The sequence below is a fragment of the Sciurus vulgaris genome, assembly GCF_902686455.1.
Source record: "Sciurus vulgaris genome assembly, chromosome: 11".
NCBI lineage: Eukaryota > Metazoa > Chordata > Mammalia > Rodentia > Sciuridae > Sciurus > Sciurus vulgaris.
Genome location: NC_136472.1, coordinates 42,389,335 through 42,407,175, shown reverse-complemented (window position 1 = coordinate 42,407,175; position 17,841 = coordinate 42,389,335). Strand labels below are relative to the sequence as shown.

The 17,841-nt window shown below is 39.6% G+C and overlaps 1 protein-coding gene across 2 annotated transcripts; it reads right to left on the bottom strand.

Annotated features, from left to right (window-relative positions):
• Positions 1 to 252: 252 nt before the first annotated feature.
• Positions 253 to 17,622, bottom strand: KCNA4 (potassium voltage-gated channel subfamily A member 4). Of its 2 annotated transcripts, none has more exons than XM_079105156.1 (2): positions 17,216 to 17,622; positions 253 to 14,025 (listed from the first exon to the last, which is right to left on the bottom strand). In XM_079105156.1, exon 2 carries the CDS (start codon positions 13,249 to 13,251, stop codon positions 11,287 to 11,289), a length of 1,965 nt encoding a protein of 654 aa, XP_078961282.1. In that variant the 5' UTR covers positions 13,252 to 14,025; positions 17,216 to 17,622; the 3' UTR covers positions 253 to 11,286. The 2 variants fall into 2 exon arrangements, with proteins under 2 accessions (XP_078961282.1, XP_078961283.1); XM_079105157.1 differs by lacking the exon at positions 17,216 to 17,622 and adding an exon at positions 16,857 to 17,209.
• Between the last annotated feature and the right edge of the window lie 219 nt (positions 17,623 to 17,841).

Here is a 17,841-nt window from a genome sequence, read left to right as displayed (position 1 = left end):
ATCAGATAAAACATGGCTTCATTTGCATTTAATATGCAGAATATCACATTTCTAAGGCACAAGGAACAGTTGAAGTTTGCTAAAGTAAAAAATAAAAATCCCACAAGTAAATGATTTTACAATTAAAGGTATTTCCCTGACAAAATAGTTATAAATTGATAAATCTCCAAATTTAAAAAGAACTCAGGATGCTTTTAAATCTAATGGCTTTAATGAAGCAGAATTGAATCAATGGTTTCATCGTGCCAGACAATCAACTTGGATTTTTTTTTTTTTTTTTTTTTTCCTTCACTGACTGGACAAATTGTTTTGGCTTCAAGCAGAAGCAACTTCAATTAAAGATAATGTTTGCTTGGCTTGAATGAAGACTCAAATGGAGAGACTCTAATGTAGGTTCTGAAACACTCAGCAAACAAACAAGGTAATCCTTAAGATACATTTCACAGAGCAAGTCTGAAGAGTTCTTAAGAAAGTAAAAGTAGTAGAGGCAGCTAAAAATGTTATTACAACTGCACTTCAGATGTGACAACCTTCATTCCAAGAGATGGGTGTCAGATACTGTCTTGTAAACAAATGGAAACCTGAGCAAATATCTACTGAATCTGATCAATGCACTCTGCAAAAGCCCTCAAGTTTGCCTCAATTTCCCTCATTTGTCCATGTAAGTGATGTAATTTCATTTGGCTTGCCTAGATAGAAGTATCTACAAAAAGAACAACCTTTTTTACATTTCTTCAAGAAAGAAACTCAGGACTTTATTCAAGCTAGAATTGGTAGATGCAACATCAGTAGCACTTTTATCTTTCCCTAAGAGAAAGATACAGATGGTGGACTTTGTTTTGTTTGGTTTTGTTTTTAGAAAAAACATTTTTGTGGGAACAGAAGAATGATGGTACTAGAATTCCTACCTTGAGATAAAAAATATGATTATTGTTTACTGTTTTACAGATGTATATTATTTCAGTTAAATTAGCTTTCTCCTTCCTGCATACCTCTGTCTCTGTCTCTCTCTCTCTCTCCTTCTAGTTTAATCACATACTATTGGATAAACAAATATAAGTCTTGTGGATTAAGAGGAAAAAATGTTTTTCATAAAATCACTTCTGCTATTTGAAAACACTTATTGGTACTGCTCATGCAAAAATCATCAAAAAATGGCAAGTTAGATTCAGGACTATATACTTCCTTATGAAGAAGCTATTATGGAAAAAAAAAGCACATTTCAGAAAACAAGATAGAATACATTTAATAAGTGTTATTTAAGTATAATAGACTGTCAACTCACTCTCCAAGGAGAAACTAGACCTACTCACACATACAGAATTTAAGAGGGGAAGAAAGCAATAGCAACAATAAGAATCCTGCTGATTTAGAAAAGTTATCTTTCTGTATCTCAAAAATCCTTCTACCTGGACTGTCACTCTCTGAAGTTTTAGTACATATCTAGAGATTGAGCGTAGTGAACAGCTCAGCCACCTAGCCAGAGTTTAACAAACATCTGTTGAAAGAATAATTGGTGAAGGAAAAGAGGTCTATACCTTTTTAAATTTTAGCCCGGGGGAAGGAACCAACATTTAGCACCTGAGTTAAATTTGTCTTTTTCACAATTTCATGCAGACTTATAAACCTGCAAATCCTCATAATAAAACACTTCATTGTCTTTGAATTTCAAGCCCTCCAGTCAGGATTGAAGTTAGTCACAAAGGGACCAACCTAAAAATAGACTCTGGTGAGTGAGAGGACTGTAGCTTGCTTGCTCTGTCAGCTCCTCTTGCCAGCCATGAATGGAAAACTCAGGTGATGTCTCATCATGTGTAGACATGTCCCCTAAGCACATAAATACAACAGTCAAAGCTAAGCAATGCGAGTGACATTGTAAAAGTTGGTGAATCAACTGCTTTGCGTAGGAATAGAAATAAGGATATAGTATCATATAACATGTTTGTAAAGCAAACAATAGTCCAAATTGCCCTTATTTTTCTTGATTCAGTTCCTAATAACAACAGTTGTACCAGAGCAGATTTTTGCTATTGTGCTCCCAGGTCTTTCCACACTGGGGTTGTTTCTACACAGTAATAAAGCATCTGGGTGAAAAATGGGAAAAAACGCAACTAATCATCCAGCTGTTTCTAAAATCCCAGCTGTTCAGTAATAGGCAGAAAATAGCTAGCATAATAACAGAACATAAGAGACCCATATTGCAGGTGACTGGAGAGGCTCTCTGGGTATGCGCTGTCATGACCTGATTTATAAAATGGCAAGATGTCTACCTGCATCGCACAAAAAAAATGAAAAAATAAAAAAATAAGTGCTTCCTGAGAAAATAGGGGACAGCATAAGCCTTTCTGATCTGGGCTTTTGTTAAGGAGAAAGCAAGTGAGATGAGGTGGAATGCTGAGAAGGTAGAGTAGGAGAGACAAGTGGTTTATGTGTCTAAAAACAATTGGAAAAAAAAAAAAAAGCTCAATAGCTGAATTAAAATATTGAAAAGAAACAAAAGAACAAAAGGGGATCTTTATATACTTTATTTTGAACAAGTTTATATTTGGTCCAAATTATATTAGAATCTTCTACTTTGAATTTCCTTCCGAAATCCTTTCAGAGGTGCAATAAAATGTTTTAAAATCAGGAGACTTTTTCTAATCTCTTTTGCAAAGCTTATAACACGACTACAGTTTTTCATCACTGAAAGAGGAAACAAATGCCTCCAGTGTGTAACTTTCAGCTTGTTTTAGCAATGAGGGCAGGATTTACCCCTGGCAACACTAAACTGATCTCTAACAGTGATACCATGGACATACAAAAAGCAAACAGTAATTCCTGAACAGAGCTGCTTCCATCCAAAGACTCAGTCCCTTGAGAGAATAAAAATAGTCTGGTGTCACAAGATGATTCACACCTTAAAATACTGTATGTTGCTTCATCCTCATCTATCTAATCTAACCCTTTCTTTCTCTGCTGTTTCTCACACTGCCTTGAAGCCTGTGAAGTATGTGGATTCTAGTAGTGAAATGACACCTCTTCTCTCTGTGGATGAGAGAAGCAGCCGCCGCCGCAGCTAAATCAGCAAGGAGCATCTGACAGCAGAGTTCTAATTAGGTGGCACAAATTTTATGATTTTTCCATTCCTCTAAGAACTGCACACCAGCAACATAAACACATCATGTAGCTCATGTTCTGGACGTTCATTCCCAGGACTTCTATTGGCTTTTTAATTCTGTCTTAGTTTTAATGCACCACCCTACTGACATTTCGCATTAGAATAAGGTGGAGAATTTTTCTCCTTTGAAATATAAATGACCAAGTGGCAGTCTCTTAAAGATATGAAAGAGACCCTTACTCAGAAGGGAAAAGTCAGTTTTACCCTTAATAAGAAATTTAATCTCAGCATCCACTACATAGTTTTACATGGGAGTACCCTCACAAGAGAATTGGGACTTTGGTCATTGTACATACCTATGACTATTCTAAGAAATCTATTCACTCCCCTGGATTTGCTGGGTTAACAAGAATTAATATTTAGCATTATTAAATGCACCACTTTTTAGATTGATCCAGATAGTTTCACCATCAAATTCATGACTCCATTTGGCCTAACTCCTGCACCTTCCCACGCCCCTTCTACTCTGTCGGTCTCCCACCTGACTCTGATCCTGGATCCTGTTTATATCTGTTGGTCCTCCAGAAAACAACAACAACAACAACAAAACCTGTTTGCTAACTTACTGTTGACTGGATCAGTTCTGGAAGAAACAGGTCAATAGCTCTGAGAATACTTCTAGGAACTCAGAAGGAAAAGCTATTCTTAATATTCCTGCTCTGTCATATAGATTCTACCACGGCACATAGGCAAGTCCATGGGTTGTATTTCACATTTACTGAAGTCAGTTTCTAAAGTGATCAACTGCAAATGTTACAAAAAAGACTATCAAACAATCTTGTCATCTTCTAATCAAATCATAGCCAAGACTTTCACCTAGTTTGCTAAAAGATACAAAGTTTCTTGTGAAATCTACCAATTCAAATATAGTGTGGAAAAACCAGGAAAATAGAAAAGAAAAACAAAAAAATTCCAATATACTCTCAAGAAAACTGCATAAATGAACCATGATTTATGGGATAAATTTCTTCTAAATAAATAGTCCTGAACATAGATTGCAATCTCAAAATCTCATGTTAATTTCTTAAAATATTTAACCAGGGATATGACTAAAACTAATAGGGTAATGTGATCCTTAGAATCTCTGCTCACCTTTATCAAAAGTCATTTTATATTAGGCAAATCATACTAAAATTAAGATTTTCCCCCAACAGTATGTCAATGATACCAATCAGAAATAAAAAAGAAAAAATAAATATAAATCCTAATGCATTCCCTAGCGATTCTATCACCTCTTGATAGATTACAGTCCAATGAGAGCTTCATCAATTATTTCCAACTCTGCCTGATAGCAAATGAAAGCCTTCTTTGGATCATGATCCCTACCAATTGAGAGGGGAAAAAAAGACACTCAGGTGCTATCAACACTATTAGTGTTCTTGGGGGAAATCATCAATCTATTCGGATACAAGTGCATTGAGTTTGTAAATAGAATAACATGCACTTTCCATGTTAACTAATGTGGTCCCTATCATGCAGAAGGCTCAGATAATATTTCCCTGGTCTCCAAGAGTGATGGTATTTTCCAATTATTTTATGGCTTTGTATGTGAGTGCCCTCAGAAACTAAAATAGATACTGAAAAGTGTACCAAAAATAATAGTCTAAAACTTTTTAATGCTGTAATTAAACTTGAGACAATTAAGGAAGTCACATCAAATAGCAGCTGCAACAAAAAAAAACAGAAAGATAATGACTTTGGGAAGTCTATTTCTTGAGTACAAAAAGTACATGTATGGGTCATGTGGTCCAGTTTCCACCCTATATGCATCTTTTATATAATGGGAATAATAAGCATGAAAAGTAAACATCTTGCAATGTTCCATAAAGCAAAAAAAAATTAACCCTTTCTCCTAAGAATGAAACTCTATATACCCTTATGGAATGTCTCAAAGATAGCCCCTAATACCATTGTAGTTACATGGCACAAAAGTCCAGCCTAAAGTGTTAAGAAAGACCTTTTAATATTCAGATTCCACCATTTCTCCAAAACATATATGTCTGCCTACTACAGGGAATTTTTTACTCCTACTTCACTTTAAAATGTCTCTTTCAATACCTCAGGTCACTCATTTTATTTATACATCTTTTTCCCAAAGACAGAATAAGAAATGCACAATATATGTGAATATATGACTATATCATATATTAATATAGTTTTTTAAAACAAGTATAATTATTTAGCTCAGTACTGGCTCATCTTTAGTTGATATCCACAGGGCTGTTTACTTAACTGATTTGACTGATTTAAGAGGTTGACTGACCTTCAGTAGCCAATAGTTTAAGAAGCTGTGGATAAAAGTTTTCCCCCCTCTTTGATTTTTGAAAATACATCCTTGATCTACAGATTTGTGAAAAACAATCCATTTCTGCATAATGCCAATAGCTAAGAAAAAAACAGCATATATTCCACATTTATTAGCTCTTCCTAATAATTACTTTTAAGACTACTACTAAGGTGGGTTGGCATTTCTGTCATTTTCACAGCAGTTGTTAACTTGTGTATTCATTCCATAGCCTTTTCTGCTTTACATCATCCATTATGATAATCACCTCTTCGCTCTCTCTCCTAATGCTGAGGAACTCTGACAACGCTACCCTCAATTCTGATGAACCCGACATTATTGATTCAATAGACCTAGTTTCCTAGTTAGTTTTGCTTGGCTTTTTAGTTCTGGTGTTTTTACTGTTTCTTTGTACTACCTAATCTTTTCATGATTTTGCATTTTCTGAGCAAGCTGTTTAACAGAGTTCTGAGCCTGCGGAAAGCCAGACTCAGATGAAAAACCAGGAATGGATAATCTCCAAAATAAATAATTCACATCAGGAAACAAGAGTTGACTATTTATGGATCATCTACCAAAGTCATTTACCCTCAATACAAATTCTCCATCCAAAATATCAATATACAAAATATGACAACAAATATATCAAAAACTGAAGCTTAGGTCAGCAATACTATGACCAGTGAAATGGGAAATATATTAGCCAAGATGGTTACAAGACTCCATATTCAGTACATCATTTGCCTTATACATCTGATCTGGTCCCACAGGCCTGAAAGGGAGATGCTTGTCTCACTTAGAGCTTCAGCTCTTTAGTATTTTTCAAAGCAACCAACTCGTGTCTAGGGGTTTAAGGATTTACCCATAAATAAGGTGACCATCTTTCCTGAACCTCAAATTGGACCATTTGGCCAAATATGTATTGCATACTTCGTGAAGAAGACACTGAGAAATCAGGACTGCTATGGAAACAGAAAACCAAGCCAGAAATAAAACTCATATCACAGTCCTAATCTTAATTTACTTTTCAGAAGTACATATTCCCATTTACTGCAAAAATAGCTCTGTTTCCTTCAATCTTGAACACAAACCATTCCATCAACCTCTTTTTGCAAATAGGAATGCTGATTCCCATACTAGAAAGCAGGATGGTTTTCTAAACTGCAGTGGCTACATTTTTCGGGAAAACCTGTGCTTAGAATCAAGTTTCTTTTCAGGCAGGAAAACCAAGAGGTACCTTTTGTCCACATCAAATGTCCATTGTAGAATTCAGAATGACTTTTGGGTCAAGAAGATTTCCTGGAACAGGCCCTTTTGTCACTGAATGACAACCCGTAATCATTCTAAACTGTATCAATAAAAAAACAAAACAAAACAAAAACATAAAGAGGGATGTTACAGTCTGTACCGTGCACATGAGCACACCATCACAGGCTCATTAAAAATGTAAACCAAACCTAGGTGTGTTTCCCACTTTATCTAGTACAAGTTGCAATGTTAGTGTTAAAGATTCATCAAAGCCCTGGAAATTAACAATGGACGACACCATTTCCGATTCTGTTGGAAGATGAGGTGTTATTGTTATTCTAATGCAATGAAAAATGATTTTCCATTGGTTAACTGTTTTAAAACTGGAAAATATATATCTTAATTTACAGTATTTTTCTTAGCTATAGCATATTCACATATGGGTTCTATTTTAACACACACTTAATTGAGAGAGTCTCACAAAGCTTCAGTAGTCCAGTTTAAAACAAATTTGACAAAGAATGCAACTGCACTTGTGAAATATTACATATGTCTAAGCATAAAATGAGTTCTCTAGCACAGGTCAGAATACTGTTTACTGACAAGACTGCTCTACAACAAAGTAAGAAATCAAAATGTTTACTTACCAACTTTCACCATATGTATTCAACTGGAGACGGTGTTACTTTTTCATAAAGTGAATCCCTTCCCTTTAAAAGTCTTTAAAATAAATAGCTTCAAGACATATCCTATTCATTCTGAAAAAATCACAAACTCCTGGTTCTTCAGTTAACCTAACAGTGAGATTTTTAAACTATTATGCTGTTATGAGTTAACTAAAAAAAATTCAGGCTGGTATGGTTTGAGGGGCATTTAGGAAATATCAAGGTAGTCTAATTCTTCCATCAACTCCACAGCAGAATTTTGGTTTTGAAGGGGGGAACCAAGTGATAATGCAATGCAATATCCTGATCTTACACTTTAAAAAAAAAGAAGAAGAAAAGAAAAAAGAACCCTGAGAATCAGGGAGATGAAATGATTTGCCCACAGTTAACAAGTTAGTACTCTTGATTCTCTGGACCAGCTGTCATTCCTCTGGCACCTACCAAACTCCCTTTCACAGAAATCAAAAGGAATATTTATTCTTCTCTTCTCCATAACTGTTCAGCATAACTGCTTCCTTTTCAAACATTGGCAAGGGAGAACAATGCAGCCACTCTTGAAAAGATTCTGATTAGGATGACCCTCAAAGTGTGCTTTGGGTAACATTTCTTATCATCTGAAAAGCAGCTAAAGGATCCCAGATCTCTAAATGGCATCATTAGTCTTTTGTCTTACAACCAAACATGTATAGTGGCCTCTTAGAAGATAGTTTCCTAAATCAGTTACACAGAGCTCCTAAAAGCATTTTCCTCAGTATAAAATTTTCACAAAGGTTCTAAACCACCTTGGGTAGTTTCAACTTGGAAAAATGTTGTAAATTCAGTTGCCTTCACACATTCTGTGTACGAGAAATGCTTCATGTAAAAGGATCCCTATGCATGTCTTAAAGGCTGAAAAGCTTTCTTCAAGAATCAAGATCGGACACCCTGAAATAAATTCATCTTGCAGGGGCTGAGGGAAGCAGGGGTGAACATACCTTTAGCAACAAACAAATAATATTTGGTTTGAAAGTTCATGAATGTCACTTCTGGCTTTCTTAGCCTAAATAAACCATGTTAGATAAAGGAATCCTAAAGGAACATATTTTCAGGAATCTCAGAATTATCAGTATAATATGCATGATCAAATAGACTTTTCAGGTTTATAAAGGAAGGGACACTATGAAATTCAGTTTTTCGTTTCCCTTCTTAACACCATCAAATCATCACTATTACCATTACAGGATGCTCAATAAGATCCTAAGCTGGAGAGCCCTTAAATTGTTTTAAGATATAATCTGGTCTATTGGGGTATAAGAATGTGATTCCTCATGCAAAGTTAACTTTTTTTTTGTACTGGGAATTAAACCCAGGGGTACTTAACCACTGAGTCACATTCCCAGCCCTTTTATAAAATTTTATTTAGAGACAGGGTTTTGAAGAGTTGCTTAGGGCCTCGCTAAATTGCTGAGGCTGGTTTTGAATTCACAATCCTCCTGCCTCAGCCTAGAAGCCACTGGGATTACAGGTGTGCACCACTGCGACTGGCTCAGAGGTAACTTCTTATTTCATGACATGACTGAGATTTTCCCCTAAAAGAAGAAACTTCAGTAATCAGCCAATGGTCAGTCAACTTGTGTGTGCAAATCAACTTCTTGTTAGGACACCAACATTAAAGAAATAACCCACGATTTTTACAATATTCTGCCAAAGTAGATGAAGCTCCTAGGTTCTACAACCCTTTTTCTCTAAGAGAAAGATTAAATAATTTAGTCCTAACATAGGCATTTGTAGGAAACTCAACATTTCAGAGATTTCAAAGGTTCTCATTTGCTTTCCATATTCTGTGATGTAATAAGTTTTATGTGTCCTCCTTTTTACTGAAAAGAAATTTGGGTACAGAGATGTTAAGTGACCTTTCCAAAGAAAAGGAAAGTGACCAATCCAAATAGCCTTATCCCTAGTCTAACGCTTATTATATTTTTGCTCGAAATCTAAAATATATTAAACGTCATCTTTGAAGTCTTAATTATAAAATAGTATTTTCTAATTTTGTCACTCTTTGTTGCCCACTATTGATCTTTGGTCTTTACATTCAACCAAATCCACTGAATGCTGCTGCTGCTTCTCCAAATGGAGTTCTAGAAAAGTGTTTCTCTATCTGTGGTGGGGGAAGGACAGGGGAAGGGTGTGGATTTACTTCTAACCCAAACAGTGGATTTACTTTGAATTTCGAATATCATTAAAGAAGAGGTAAAACTTAGCAAAAGATGGCCTGGGTTAGAAAAGTTTAAGAAAGGTGATTCGAGGTCATTTTTCATTTTTAGTTCACAATTTTCAGAGTGCATTGTGTGCTAAAATAGTCTGCATGTTATTTTTTCCCCAAAGCTCAGTGATCAGGCTGACCATTTTAAAAAGAACAGAAGTTTACAAAAAAAAAAAAGTAGAAAAGACAGTGGAAGTAAGGCCTCCAACATATGTACACTGAGTTTTCTAACCTACATCCCATTAAGACTGAGGAAAGGTGGAACACTAGTTATTACTCACATTCTCTAATACCTTATTGTGAGTTAAATACAGTTACATGTGTCATAAAACCCTTTAATAATGATGATAATGATGGTGATATGAAACCAAATGTTTTGACAAAACGCTTCCTTACATCCATTTTAGCAAACAGAATGCTAAAATCTGAGGTGAATTCCCACATTATGCTCTTCTGTAGCTGCACACACACAAAAAAACATAAACTTAATAAATCCATCATTTATGTTGCACATTTAATAGAAAAAGATCTTAAGCCATAATCACTGTAGCTGCTGGGCATCTTATTTCTTCAAGAATTCTTTCAGTGCATGCATTAACTTTGGTTAAATTATTCTGGATTTAAAAGGCAGAAGAATATTTTAAATAGTATTGTTTCTGAAGCATCATTGTAACAGACCAATTTCAGAAGATTCAGTTGCTAAACTTTGCTTCATAGTCCCTTTGTAGTTCAGTTATTTAGATTTTAAAATTGGAGAGAATCATGTGCTGTTATCTGTGTGGTCATTAATCTCACATAAAGAAGAGAACAATAAAATAAGACTAAGAAATCATTCTTCCAATGATTGTCATTGAACTGTTACATTAGTAAACATTCACAGTATGAAGTCTCTCTCAATCTTCAGCATATAAAGTAGTGCAAAAGAAAAAAAAATCCAGTCCTGTTACCTGTGAACAAAACTTGTTACATGTTCTCCAATTTCATTTCTTCCATAATGTTAGGCATTTGCTATCATATCTTCCCAAAATTAATAATAAAATATAATCAATTTCTAAAGGCCCCTGCAGCCTTTTTAAAAGTTAATTTCCAGTTAAAAATAAACTTTAATTAAATCCAAGATAAAAGTGTGACCTATATTCTATTAAATAATTTGCTTTCTTTTTTTTCTACACAATAATTCTTACAATTTTTAAAAAACAACTACAGAATCCAAAGACATAGAAGATGCTATTAAAGCACTGATAAATGACTGCTCAGATTCATTAGTTCTTACATAGTAAATACTTCAAAATGCCAACTTTTCCCATCACTGCACAATTACCAACAATGTTGACAATTTACTTATACATACACACGTACACACACGCTCACATACACACACACATTCTCTCCATGGAACCATCTGTACTATTAACATCTTTTCCAGTTAATGTGCAAAATTCTTGCATTCTAATAAAAAATATAAAGATAGATTTGCTCTTATTTAAGCCTCCCTCTTCTCCAAGATGTATCCTTTATGTGATATGTAATACAAGTTTAGTAACAATTATGCCATGTATTACCATTAAATGGCGTACTACTGTATGCATTGGACTCATTTGCATATTTCATTTTCATAACTGCACTCTCTATGCATAAATATATTTGGAGATGCTGGGGGAGGGCAGTGGAGTGTGGAGAGAGCAACTCACACATCAGTCTCCACAGCCTTTGCATTAGAACAGTTGTTTTTATCTGTCTCACTGTCATCCCCCTTGCCCTGACACTTCTCCTCCTTCGCACAGAGAGACTCCTTAACCCCTTCTTCCATCTCTAGATACTCTGACTTGTCCCCCAGGGAAGAAGAAGTGGAGCTCCGAAATTTCTTGAGAAAATTAGAAGGGAGGTACGGGCAACTGACTGCATTTTGTGTCAGCTGTGTCTGTTCCTCGTTTTCAGTCTCTCTGTGGTAGAAATAGTTAAAGTTAGAGACAATCACTGGCACTGGCAAAGCAATGGTTAAGACACCCGCAATGGCACACAGGGACCCCACGATCTTGCCCCCCACAGTGATGGGCTTCATGTCCCCATAGCCCACAGTTGTCATGGTTACCACAGCCCACCAAAATGCATCTGGGATGCTTTGGAAATGGGTGGTGGGTTCATCCGCCTCCGCGAAGTACACAGCGCTGGAAAAGAGGATAACCCCAATGAAGAGGAAGAAGATCAGAAGGCCCAGTTCCCGCATGCTGGCTCTGAGGGTGTGGCCCAGGATCTGCAAGCCTTTGGAATGTCTGGAGAGTTTGAAGATCCGGAACACTCGGACCAGACGAATGATCCTGAGGATGGCAAAGGACATGGCCTGCTGCTGTTGACCATTGCCACCCCCCTGCTGCTGGGCCAGGTCGGTGCCCAGGGTGATGAAGTAAGGCAAAATGGAGACAATGTCAATGATGTTCATGATGTTTTTGAAGAAGAGTGCTTGGCTAGGACAAGCAAAGCAACGGACCACAAACTCAAAGGAAAACCACACGATACAGACTGTCTCCACGATGAAGAAAGGATCATTGAATATCGTGTGCCCTGAGTTCTCCAGGTGGTGTGGCGAGGTGTCGTTCAGCAACCCATTGTGCCCGCCAGCACTCAGTGCCATGACCAGATCCCTGTCGTCCCTGAACTCAGGCAAGGTTTCCAGGCAAAAGATGACAATGGAGATTAAGATGACCAGGACAGACACAATGGCGATGCCCCTGGCGGGACTGGAGCTCTCTGGATATTCAAAGAGAAGCCAAATCTGCTTTTTAAATTCATTCTCTGGCAGGGCCCTGTCCTCCTCTTCTCTCACAAAGCCCTCATCCTCACGGAACTTGAGCAGGGCCTCATCTCCCAACTGATAGAACTTCACCTCCTCAGTGAAGATATCAAAGGGAACATTGACTGGCCTCTTCAGGCGGCCTCCTGACTGGTAATAATATAAGATGGCGTCAAAGCTGGGTCGGTTCCTGTCAAAAAAATACTCATTGCGCAAAGGGTCAAAGTACTGAGTCCTCTTCTCAGGGTCACCCAACAAAGTCTCTGGAAACTGAGCCAGAGTTTTCATCTGGGTCTCGAAGCGGAGGCCGGACACATTTATCACCACGCGTTCACAACAGTCACTGTAGCGGACTGAACTGTAGCCACCGCCACCCCCTTCATCCTGAGGCAGCAGGTCTGTGTAGGAACTTTCCTCACCATAGTCCTCTTCACTATAGTAAAACCTCCCCTCCTCCTCCTCCTCTTCCTCCTCCTCCTCCTCTTCCTCCTCCTCACTCAGCTCCCTCAGGATCTTCTCCTCAGAACCACTGGGCATCAAGTCCGAGCAGTGAGGAAAGCTGCTCTGCCGGTGGTGGACTCTCTTCTTCTCAGGCCGCTGTCGCCTCCTCCTTCGACTCCCTCTGCTGCTCTGAGGGTCGTGGGAGGTGCAGGCCCCACGCGTCTGGTGGTGGTGGTGGGACCCCCCACCAGAACCCCCGCTGCCTTCAACAGCAGCGGTGGCAGCTGCCACAGCAGCGGCGGCAGCTGCCCTGGAGTGAGCAAGCCTCTCCCGCTCCCGGGCCCGAGCCTGGGCCGCGTAACCATAAGGCATATGACTGTTGCACCCTGAGCTCTCCGCACTCACCATTGCAACCTCCATGGTGGTGGTTGTGGGAAATGGCTGGTTCCAGTTGTAAAAGAAGAAGAAAGAAAAATAGGGCAGCTTCTTTTCTCACCAAATGAAGGTAAGTTTGGAACCCTTAAGCAGATTGCTTGGAAGACTAAGGATATTTTCAGTCCAACTTTGCATTTTCTGTTTTTAAATCAGCACGCCCCATGCTCTCTCTTCTCGGGGATTCAACATTGCTCTCCAGGGCTTGGCTAGTCTAGATAAACAGCCTAGCACTCCTCAAACCTAAGTCAGAAAATGTTGGTGTCTCCTGAACATCTATGTTTTGGGATAGATGTTCAAATTTGGAAATATGTCTGGGATGTGGTCGGTAATGATGCTGCAAGATTCAAAAGCAGCAAGTATCTGACAGCCAGCAGTTGTGCCTAGAAAATGAAATATATTTTTCTGCCATGGAAATTGTCCAAATCCTGAGCCATCAAATTTAAATAAATTGCAAATAAACGTTTTGTCTTAGCACTTGCCTTCTAGTGATGGTTTGACCCATGTTAAGCTGTGGCTTAAAGTATGTCCAGCCATTGCTGCTCAGTCTATCCAGATGATTCTCCGGTCTCTCCCCTTAAGTTCATCAAAGGCTTCCTGGACCCACAGGCAATGCCAAGCTGTATATAGAGGCAAAGACCTTGGGAGGTAGAGAAGGTACAAGACGAGGTGTCATCAGATGCAAAAACAGCTCTGAGGTCTCCATAGAAATTAAGGAAATGCAAAGCATCCTTCAGCTAAAATCATACAGAAGCTCTTCACCTGAAAAAGGTTGGGAAACAAGCATAGGGGGGAAAAAAAGGAATGAAATCATAAAGAGCCAACTGAGCAGTTTACTTCACATACGCTTCCTTCTCTTGTCCTCAGGCAAATCATAATACACATGAAGAGACCATAAATTTTCAAGAGTGTGGGGCAGGCTGCTCTTAAATCTCTCTCTCATTCAACATCCTTCTTTCCTTCTTCTTTGGTTATTATTTCAGCTCAGTCTATTTTTGCAGCAATTCAAGTATTTTTCTCCTCTCCATTCTCAACACACATGGTTCTGTTTCCCTTCTCCCTTCCCCAATGCCAGGTTTTAACTCTCACTATCATTATCTTCCTTCCACAATGACAGTGTTGTTACTTTAAAGTTGTTTCTGGGGCTGGGGTTGTGGCTCAGTGGTACAGCACTTGCCTAGCATGTGTGAGGCACTGGGTTCCGTGCTCAGCACTGCATATAAATGAATGAATAAAATAAAGGACTATCAACATCTAAAAAATATTTTTAAAATAAAATTCAAAAAATGAAGTTGTTTCCATCATTCATTTATCTCAAGGCATTCCACTCATAAAATGTTTCTGAATTAAGCACCCTTCCATTCCTCTCTATCTTGACTCAGGAGTACAGAAGTCAGAAAAACAGGTGTTTTCAATGCAGCTTCCACTACTTGAATGAGCTTCAATCACCTCATCTACAAAGTATAGACAACACGATATGAACTCCCCCACTCCACCTTTGTAAGGCTCAAATGAGATAATGGGTGTTGACAGAATAGCACACTGCCTTGTACATAATGAATGGCAATAAACACTGGCAGTTATGAATAACAAGACAGTAACCTATGCTTTATTGTCTACCTACCCATTCCCAAAGGCACATGTCCTGTACCACCATTTGGAGCCAGGGAAAGACGGAATATGAGGACACCCATGGCATTCTGACACTCCCCGATAGTGGTCTTAAGCTGGCATTCCCTGCCTATCTGAAGCATGTCCCTGTTGTTTTCTCTTCCCCAGATTCCTATCACCCCATTCTAGAAGCTAATACTAGTTTCCACATCTCTACTAATCATCTTCTCTCTTTGCAGTTCCTCCATATTCACCTCAATGGTTCCTCCTACACTCTTTTAAAGGAAAGACCTCCTTATTTTTCAAGTCCTATTTTGTGTGGACTGCCCTTGGCAGATCACACTGTGTATCCTTAAGAGTTAATCTATGTCTCTCATCCTCTATCTTCTCCTTACACCTTCCTTTCCAATCTCCCACATCCTCAACATACATTCCTTCCAGCCCCAATCTGTTCCCACTGTCACCTGCCATTCCTGACCCTTCTTTAGTTTGCTCTTCCAGGTCCAGTGAATTCATCTCCTCAGCTGAAACCTATAAAACCTCCTGCCCCATGTACCGTCTCCTCTTGATTTTTATATTCACTCTGTCTGACAGGACTTCTAAGAATGCAGAGGATGACCCAGGGATTTGGAGAGGATGATGACAGCCAGAAGGCAGGGCATCCACTAGCTTCTATTACTAGAAACACTTGGGAAACATAAAAGAAATGGCTTTCTGAAGTATTAATAGGGTTCGGCTCTTGACCACCTGCTGATCTGTCTACCTTGCAAGCTAAACAAACTCATATTATGAAGTACCAAGGAGGGAAGTGGCAAAAGAGAGTGTCCCAATCACACACATTCTCACAGGGTAAGAGTGGAGTTTGATTGAGTCAAAACCCAGTAAATACACCTATGAAGGTATCTTGTGTGACATTCCACCTACTTCTGCCTAACTTCTAACATTGCAACATACTTGGAAATGTTTACCATCAGAAGGTCTCCAAGTTCTTACTTATAAAATCACCTAGAGCTACATTCACAGTGGAGTGTTAGGCCAACATTCCTTAAAGACTTGCACAGGCCAAATAGCCCAAGAGTTTGCTCAGTTTCTTCCCCAACTCCTACCACCATTTATAATGCACTATTTAAATACAGTCCCAGTGTAAGTGAAGTGCCATATATTTGTACACTATGCACACCCCCTCACACCAAACTCACTCCCATATTATGATGAATTAGAGGGCCTTATTCACCATCGGCTCTGAGGGAGATCTAGCCCTCCCTTCCTCCTCCATACCAAATAATTTCTTATTTATGTGTTTGTTTGATTTTGTTAGTTTTAGTTTATCTAACTCCCTCCTCCACCTTATAGAAAGCAAACTGCCTTCCTTTTGATTGGATTCCAGTTACCTCACTGTTCCTGATGAAAGAAAGAGAAAGAATGGGGAGAGAAAGAGAAGACAAATCATCCCCCCAACAAACTGGACTGGCTCAAAATCTCTCTTCCTTCTCAAGGTATTCATGTTAAGAGAATCTATTCAGATTCCCAGGAGCCTTCATGGGAGAGACCTTTGCTGGGGAATTCCCCTTTCTCTTTAATACCATTGAACTAGTGGGATTTTGCAGATTACCCCTTGCTCAGTCCCTGTGCCCCCAAATACCAGCCAAGCATCCCACCCCTCCTCTCATCCCCCAACAGCAAGGCTGTTTTCATCTCTAAATGCTAATTCCTGCAACTGTGTTAGGGTGGTACCTGAACCTTAGCAGAGAGAGAGAGAGAGAGAGAGAGAGAGAGAGAGAGAGAGAGAGAGAGAGAGAGAGAGAAAATATATATATATATATATATATATATATATATATACACATAGCTAGAACCAGAAAGGCCAACACTATAAGAAATGTATACTTCAATGCACGCCATTTACACAGTCCCTATGGGTTGCTCAAATGCTCGGAAAATGCACACAAATCCAAAATGTTGGGAGAGGCATCAATACAGACCCGTTCACCAGCTGTTCCCAAAATGAAATGAACCGGTGAGGCTGGGATGAGACAAAACGCTGCTAAATCTAAACCCCACCTCGTTGGAAAACGACATCTTTAATTGCACCTTCGCCTCCAGACCTAGGTTCCCGCTTGGGCACATTAAGCAGGGCACACTTACCCCATCCCCGGGTTGGCCCCCGGAGCGCCGCGTAGCATCTGCACCTCCCTTCTCCCACCTCCTGGTTTATTTTTAACCGCCTTCCATTCATGCCCTTCTGTCACATTCTCGATATTATTTATCCCTCAAATGTCCACAGTTTCTTAACAGCCAAAAGAGGAGGGTGGAGGAAAGATAAGAAAGGTATCATACTTACCATTCCCAAGAAGGGTGAAAAAATAAAATAAATTCCCCGCTGATTTGTTTTTTTCCCCCTCAAGCTGCAACAGCTGGAGGAGGGGAAGAATGATCTTAGGGGGTAAAAGGAATCACTCCGGTTTGGCGGGTGAACGCTCCAAAATATCCACAAGACAAGTTCTGCTGCTTGGCCGGGGGGCACAGAGTCCTCGCTGCGAGAGCCTAGGGGTGGGGATCGGATCCGGGCTGCCCCAGAAAAGACCCCAAGACTCCTGGTTCCTCTAGAGTTCAGCACAGCAGGCTGGACTGGGAAAGGAAGTCAAGGTTCCCCGAAAAGAACCAAAATCCTAGACAGCAGAGATCACTTGTTAAGCCTGAATTCCTCATCCAACATCCATCCCTCTCTCCCTCTCGCTGGCTGCAGAAGCAGCACACGCCTCCCCTGGCCGAGAACGCGCGCCGGGCGGGGGCGGGGCCAGGGCCGTGCCGAGGGTGTGGCGTTCAGGGCGGTCGCCAGGGGCGCCTCCCGGCGCGGCTGGGCGGGCGCAGTCACGACGCCGCGACTCCCCGCCCCCTGATCCAGTCCCCGGACTCCCTGGCTTCTGGAAACGTTTGCGGGGGCACTTGACTGTCGCCCCCCGGAGC

Excerpts from the sequence above, each read along its gene's own strand:
- KCNA4 (XM_079105156.1), bottom strand. The coding sequence starts at position 13,251 with ATGGAGGTTGCAATGGTGAGTGCGGAGAGCTCAGGGTGCAACAGTCAT.